The sequence below is a fragment of the Portunus trituberculatus genome, chromosome 32 (assembly GCF_017591435.1).
Source record: "Portunus trituberculatus isolate SZX2019 chromosome 32, ASM1759143v1, whole genome shotgun sequence".
NCBI lineage: Eukaryota > Metazoa > Arthropoda > Malacostraca > Decapoda > Portunidae > Portunus > Portunus trituberculatus.
The window spans coordinates 12,876,267-12,883,639 of NC_059286.1; the positions used below are offsets into that span (position 1 = coordinate 12,876,267).

The following is a 7,373-nucleotide window of genomic DNA, read 5'->3' on the forward strand; positions in this document are numbered from 1 at the left end:
GGATACGATAAGATGAACGTTTAGCGACGCAAGACAAGTATATACGAATAACCTGCTGCATGTTGACCATCTGCTTATACAAGGGAGTGCTGAGGAGGTGGCATGCATACTGTGTTTAGATAATTACCTTAGTTCACCTCCTATCTTATTCACCCCAGACAGGCAAGGCATTTGTACTAGGAAAAAACGAAAGAAAAAGATATTGGTAGAAATTATATTCTAGAATGTAGGTCAATAGAGAAAATAAAATAAAAAAAAAAGTTTTATCTATTCAAAAAAGGGAAATGAAAGGAGAGAGAGAGAGAGAGAGAGAGAGAGAGAGAGAGAGAGAGAGAGAGAGAGAGAGAGAGTGTGTGTGTGTGTGTGTGTGTTGTTCTGCGTCTAAGTGTATAAGATAATAAATAAGTAGATAAATAAAACAACGCATGTGTGTGTGTGTGTGTGTGTGTGTGTGTAATTCACCTCGGTCGCCTACTGGTCACCCAGCCAGTCTTCCCCATTACGGAGCGAGCTCAGAGCTCATAGACCGATCTTCGAGTAGGACTGAGACCACATCAACACACTCCACACACCGGGAAAGCGAGGCCGCAACCCCTCGAGTTACATCCTGTACCTATTTACTGCTAGGTGAACACACCCCACACATTAAGAGGCTTGTCCATTTGCCTCGCTGCTTACCGGGACTCGAACCCGGCCCTCTCGATTGTGAGTCGAGCGTGCTAACCACTACACTACGCGGTGTGCCTGTGTGTGTGTGTGTGTGTGTGTGTGTGTGTGTCCATTACTGGAGTGAGAACAAGACAGAATAACAAGAAGAGTGGCATGATACAGCAAACCGACGAGAGAGAGAGAGAGAGAGAGAGAGAGAGAGAGAGAGAGAGAGAGAGAGAGAGAGAGAGCTAAGGTGAAGTGACGGAGGCAGTGTAGGTAGATTCAGTCAAGTCTTCGGAACAAAACTCAAAATCTGTACTAGTAGCGTCCGTAGTAGCGGCAGTAGTGGAGGGGTGGTTGGCACTGGTGGAGGCTGTGTGGCGGCTGGTGGAGGGGCTGTCGGGGTACGGTGGAGTGGTGGAGTCGTCACATCTCACAACGAAGTGGATGGAAGGCCCCACTGTGACGTTGTTGCAGTTGCTGAGGTTGACTTGTTGGTCCACCCCCGGCACGTCAGACACGGTGATGTGGCGCAGTGCCTCAGTCATCTGTTACAGGATTTACTACTTCTACAGTCATCGCTGCGGGTTATGGAGTGTCACGACTACTACTACTACTACTACTACTACTACTACTAATAATAATAATAATAATAATAATAATAATAACAATACTGCTGCTGCTACTACTACTACTACTACTACTACTACTACTACTACTACTACTACTACTACTGCTGCTGCTGCTACTACTACTACTACTACTACTACTACTACTACTACTACTACTAATAATAATAATAATAATAATAATAATAATAATAATAATAATAATAATAATAATAATAATAATAATAATAATAATAATAATAATAATAATAATAATAATAATAATAATAATAATAATAATAATAATAATAATAATAAAGTAGTAGTAGTAGTAGTAGTAGTAGTAGTAGTAGTAGTAGTAGTAGTAGTAATAATAATAATAATAATAATAATAATAATAATAATAATAATAACAAAAATGATAATAATAATAATACTATTACTGCTGCTACTTCTTCTACTATCATTATTATTACTACTACTACTACTATTACTATTATTACTACTACTACTACTACAACTGTTACTACTATTACTACTACTACGACTACTACTACTACTACTACTACTACTACTACTACTACTACTACTACTACTACTACTACTACTACTGATAATGAAGATAATATTAACATAAACACTAACTAATATTTTTCCCCCACATTAACTTCACTCTTTCCTTGCCTTCTCACATCACCTTCACTTACAGTTACTATTTCTCTCCAACACACGACTTTGCTTCCCAGACAAACCCTTTACTATAAAACATAGTATTTGAAACGCCGTGTTATCTCACCACGACTCATTTCAAAGGCCACAGAGATGGTTAGCCACGTTGGCAAGAGTGTTTCTCCTATTGATAATGAAGAAATGTTGTTGATCTGTCACTAGAATCATGAACATACCAGTAAACCAAACTTTAATTAGAGACTTTGGAATGTAATAGGGTGTGGACGGAAGTGTTTCTTCATATCACCAATCATTTGAAACACCTCTCCGCAACATCCCAAGTACTTTGAAATGGCTGTAGTTGAAGTTACAAGGGATTTGAAGAGTGTTTTTATTATTCTATTAACAGATTAACACTATTTCTACATTACAAACAGGAGAAACACCATTGAGAGCCCAGCTAATCATCTCTGTGGCCTTTGAAAACAGTCATGGTGAAAAAGCAAAGCGTTTTTTAATGTTATTTACCTGGTCAAGCTGTGCAGTTGGGTCGTAATCATCGCCAAATCTATGCCTCAGCTCTGTCACCGTCTCCCTGATCTCCTCCAGGCGTCTGGCTCTCTGGCGTCTTAGTTCGTTGTTGAATATTTCCTCACTCCTTCGCCTCCTCGCTCGCACCTCCATCTGTGTTTCTACGGAGATGAAGCTGCTTACCTGTGAGGGCGGGGCAGGTGTCATAAGGCGCTGGTGTCAAGGAGGAGATATTATGCTGTTCCCCATCCGTAGTAGAGTAAGAATGTGGTTTTGAATATGAAGAGTGATGAGAGAGACAATGTGGAGGGTGAAGGAGGTGAAGGAGGTAGAGGAGGTCGAGGTGGAGGAGAAGGAGGATATGACAATGGTGATAAAAAGAAAGAAGAGGATGAAGGAGAAGAAGAAGAAGAAGAAGAAGAAGAAGAAGAAGAAGAAGAAGAAGAAGAAGAAGAAGAAGAAGAAGAAGAAGAAGAAAAAAAAAAGAAGAAGAAGAAGAAATAAAGAAAGAAGAAAAAGGATTAACATCAGCAGCAGCAACAATAACAACAACAGCAAAGAAACAAAAAAAAAAAGAAAGAGGAAATAAAGGATCAACAAAACACACACACACACACACACACACACACACACACACACACACACACACACACACACACACACACACACACACACACACACACACACAGGGTTTACCATCTCAGCAGTAGCGGGGTCATCTAGCAATGGTAAGGGTCTAATGTTCCTCAAGCCAAAGGGAATCCTAGAGTTTCCTTGCACCACTAGGGGCACCATCCTGTCGCGCCACCTCTCCTGCAGCAGCTCCTCCATCAGCACCTCCTGCGGGTCACGTGGGTCAAGAAGTGTTACGTGTTATGGAGAACTAAGGAGTGTGTTTCCTGTTACCGTCAATAAAAAAGAGTTCTGAAACGCAGTAATGAAATGGCTCTAGTTCAAGATTTTTGTGTCGTTTTGATAAGATTTCTTAATTTTCAGCCATAGAAACACTCATGAGAAAAACCATAAGAAAAACACGCTCAGAAACCCTTGATACTTTAACTAGAGCCTTTTCAATACAGTGTTTCAGCAGAACCTTTTAATTTCCCATAACACGTAACACGACAATTTCAAAAGCCACAGAGGTGGTTAACAGGCTTCTCATGAGTGTTTGTATGGCTGATAATGAAGAATATAGTATGGTCTGTGTATTCTGCATGTGTATACCATTTTCTGAAACTCTACACCGCGTCTCACCTCCATTACATTAAAAAGCTGTAGTTAAAGTACCACGGGTTTCTAAATGTGTTTTTTTATGATTTCCGTGACGCTTCAATACTGGGACACATTATTACCTTGAGATTTGTGTGCGATTAGACCATTTTATTGACATCAGGAAGTGTCTATGGAGGTCAGAAGATTAATGGCCACATTCTTCACTATTTTAATCCACCACATGAGTTTAAGAAGCTGTATAAAATCACCAAATAATAGCCAGAATGAATATGGAAACGCGTCATGGTACTGAAGGGATTAAAAAGTGTGTTTCGACAAAGGGTTTAGAAATATTTTATTGAAAAGGCTCTGGTTAAAGTATCAAGGGTTTCTTTTTCTTATTATACCATGTGGGGTTTTCACGGGAATGTATGGGCTAAAGGGGGTACTTTTTGGGGTACTTCCTATCTCAAAGCCCATGTTCTATAGGAAACCGTTGCCCCGAGTGAAGAACCCCAACCTACACTCGGACCGTGGACAGGATTCTAACCCTTGCACCTAAGATCCCAAAGCACTCATGGTTCCACTGTTCTTATGTGTGTGTGTGTGTGTGTGTGTGTGTGTGTGTGTGTGTGTGTGTGTGTGTGTGTGTGTGTGTGTGTGTTTCGTGACATTTCAATAAGATCAGCACGACCATATTCTGAAATTCTACACTCTACACCGCTTCTCACCTGTACTACATTCAAAAGGCTGTAGTTAAAGTATCACGGGTTTCTAAAGATGCTTTTCATTATTTTCGTAACATTTCAACCCCTTCAGTATCATGGCGTGTTTTCATATCTATTCTGCTTGCTATTTGGTGATTTGATACAGTTTCAGAAACTTATGTGGGGGATTAAAATAGCAAACACTCCAGCCATTAATCTTCTGACCTCCATAGACCCATCCTAATGTCAATAAAATTATTTAATCGTATACAAAACTCAAGGTAGAATCATGTCCCAGTGTTGAAGGGGTTAATAAGAATCCTTCACTATCAGCCATAGAAACACTCATGAGAAGCAGGTTTATCATCACTGTGGCTGCTCTAAATAGTCGAGTTATGTGTTATAGGAAACTAGAGAGTGTTATTGCCGCCACCAAAACCGCCATAATTTGAGAGGATGTCGAAATACCACATTCAAAACATACATAAAAAGTCAATAATCACCTGTTTTCATATCTAATCTCTCTCTCTCTCTCTCTCTCTCTCTCTCTCTCTCTCTCTCTCTCTCTCTCTCTCACCTGGTAGACTAGCCTGGGCATGTCGACGCGGCTCAATTGTCTGGTGGCGAGCACGAAGACCTTAGTGCTGCCCTCTACCATCGCCTCAGCCGCGTCCAGGGTGCGCTCCCCGAAGTTAATTTCTCCGAGAGTGATTCCTGAAGGCAGAGCACAAGAGAGAGTAGAGTCGATGGGTGTTTTGAATGATTTGCTCTGTTGTTTTATGTTTTTACTTAGTTTGAACTGTGTCTCTGTGTTGTGTATGGTAATATTCTCCATTTGAATGAATTTAGTGTATGGTTTTAAGTTGAAATAGGCTGATTTGATGTGTTTAGAGAAGCTACAAAGGTTATAAGAGTAGTATTACCTAAGGTCCGTTTTCAGAAACACTTTGCTCTTTCACCACTATTTTCCAAGGCCACAGAGATGATCACCGGGGGTTTTCAAGAGTGTTCCTACAGTTATAATGCAAGAATCTTATCAATCTGCCTCTAGAACCGTAAAAACACCTTAGAAAACTGGTGGAAATTTAAATAAAGCCTTTTGAAATAGTAGTGGTGAAGCGCAGAAATGTTTGAGAATACGAGCCTGAGGACTTTATCTCTCTCTCTCTCTCTCTCTCTCTCTCTCTCTCTCTCTCTCTCTCTCTCTCTCACCGAAGAGACCCAGAGAGGTGGTGAGAAGTCGCTTGAAGTTCTTGGCTGTGGCTACGTCCCTGGGGTGGCACGAGTGCAGGACACAGAAATCCCACGCTCTTGGCTTGTAGTTCCTCCTGTTCTGCTCTTCTATCGACAACACCTGCAGCGCCGCCGTCAGGAGAGGTTAGGTTAGGTTGGATTAAGTTAAGAGCACTATTTTTCATTGACATTAAATAAAGAAATGCGATTATGGTAATAATAATAATAACAAAAATAATGAAGAAGAGAACAAGAACAAACAAACGCAAGAAATGAAAATAGAATAGAAACACCAGCAAAACACAGGGTAAAAAGCGAAAAGCAACGAAAAACAACGTAAAACTGCGAACAACAGCAGAAAACAACTACAAACAGCGTAAAACTCCGAAAACCTGAGTAAAACTGCAAAATTGTTCGTAAAATTATTAAAACAGCTTGAAACAGCGGAAAACAGCAAAAAACGGGAAAACAGAGAAAAAACGGGAAAACAGCGTAAAACAGCGAAAAAACTGCGTAAAACAAAAAAAACATTTAAAAACAATTCAAAGCAGCGAAAAAAAAGTGAAAGACCGAAAAACTGCGAAAAACAGCACCAAAACACAGCGGAAACCAGCAAAAAAAAAAAAAAAACAGCAGGAAACAATAAAACAGAACTAAATATTGCGTAAAACAGCGAAAAGCAGCGAAAAGCAGCTTAAAACAGCGAAAAACTGCGAAAAACAGCGTATAACAGCTTAGAACAGTAGGAAAAACTGTAGTACTGCGAAAAACACCGTAAAACAGCTTAAAACACCATAAAACAGCGAAAGACATCGTAAAAAGCTTAAAACAGCAAAGAAAAACCGCTTAAAATTCCGTAAAACTTAAAAAAGACCCAGCGTCAAACAGGAAAGGAGTCTCACCTGGCGGAACAGCTCCATAACAAAGGTCCTCCAGGCGTCTTGATTGAGTCCCTCAGGTAAAACAAGACCCAAGTGCTGGTTGACCTGGTCCCAAGTCATCACCTGATCCGCCATGTCTCTGCTGTGTCTGCTGCACCTTCAGGAACGGAACGAAGTGGAGAGAGAGAGAAGATAGGCAAATGAATGAATAAGGAAAAGCAAAAGAGAAAAATGGAGAGAGACCAATGAATGAATAGAGAAAAAAAAAAGAGAGAAAACGTACAGAGATAATTGAAAGAGATAGAATATTATGGCTCAAACAGAGAGAGAGAGAGAGAGAGAGAGAGAGAGAGAGAGAGAGAGAGAGAGAGAGAGAGAGAGGAGAGAAAAAAAAAAAAAAAAAAGGAAACAAGGAAAATAACAACATATGAAGAAATCAGAGAGAGAGAGAGAGAGAGAGAGAGAGAGAGAGAGAGAGAGAGCCGAAATACACACACAAAAAAAAGAAAAAATTAGAACAATAAAAAAAAAAAAAAAAAGAAAAGAGAGAAAAAGAAAAGGAGAGAGAGAAAAAAATAAAAGCAAACTCATAATAAAACTTTAATTAATACACAAAAGATTCCCGGGACAATATTTAGCCTACTGTATTATATCATTCAATTATTTACTAGTTTATTATTGTATCCTTTGTGTCCTTCGTTTTATTTAGCCTATTGTATATATCCTTTACTTATTTATTCGTTTATTCCTGTATCCTTTGTGCTCTTCGTTTATTATCTCCTGTCACGTCTTTCTCCTGTCGTAAAAGGTGACGACTATAGGGAAAGTCTACGCTCGCCAAGCCTTCCCTGATGTACGATAATTACCCGTGTGATACGTGA

General features: G+C 39.7%; 1 protein-coding gene across 2 annotated transcripts in view; it reads right to left on the reverse strand.

Annotated features, from left to right (window-relative positions):
* Nucleotides 1–802: 802 nt before the first annotated feature.
* LOC123512048 overlaps nucleotides 803–7,373 on the reverse strand; it is a 7,823-nt gene continuing 1,252 nt past the window's right edge. The window contains exons 2-7 of one of the 2 annotated variants that reach the window (XM_045268210.1): nucleotides 6,514–6,643; nucleotides 5,591–5,732; nucleotides 4,956–5,092; nucleotides 3,156–3,299; nucleotides 2,457–2,642; nucleotides 803–1,199 (exon numbers count right to left, since the gene is read on the reverse strand). In XM_045268210.1, the coding sequence (XP_045124145.1) occupies nucleotides 900–1,199; nucleotides 2,457–2,642; nucleotides 3,156–3,299; nucleotides 4,956–5,092; nucleotides 5,591–5,732; nucleotides 6,514–6,627 (1,023 nt within the window). In that variant the 5' untranslated portion in view covers nucleotides 6,628–6,643 and the 3' untranslated portion in view covers nucleotides 803–899. Of the gene's footprint in view, nucleotides 1,200–2,456; nucleotides 2,643–3,155; nucleotides 3,300–4,955; nucleotides 5,093–5,590; nucleotides 5,733–6,513; nucleotides 6,650–7,373 lie in introns of both variants that reach the window. The other variant, XM_045268209.1, reaches the window with a different exon arrangement.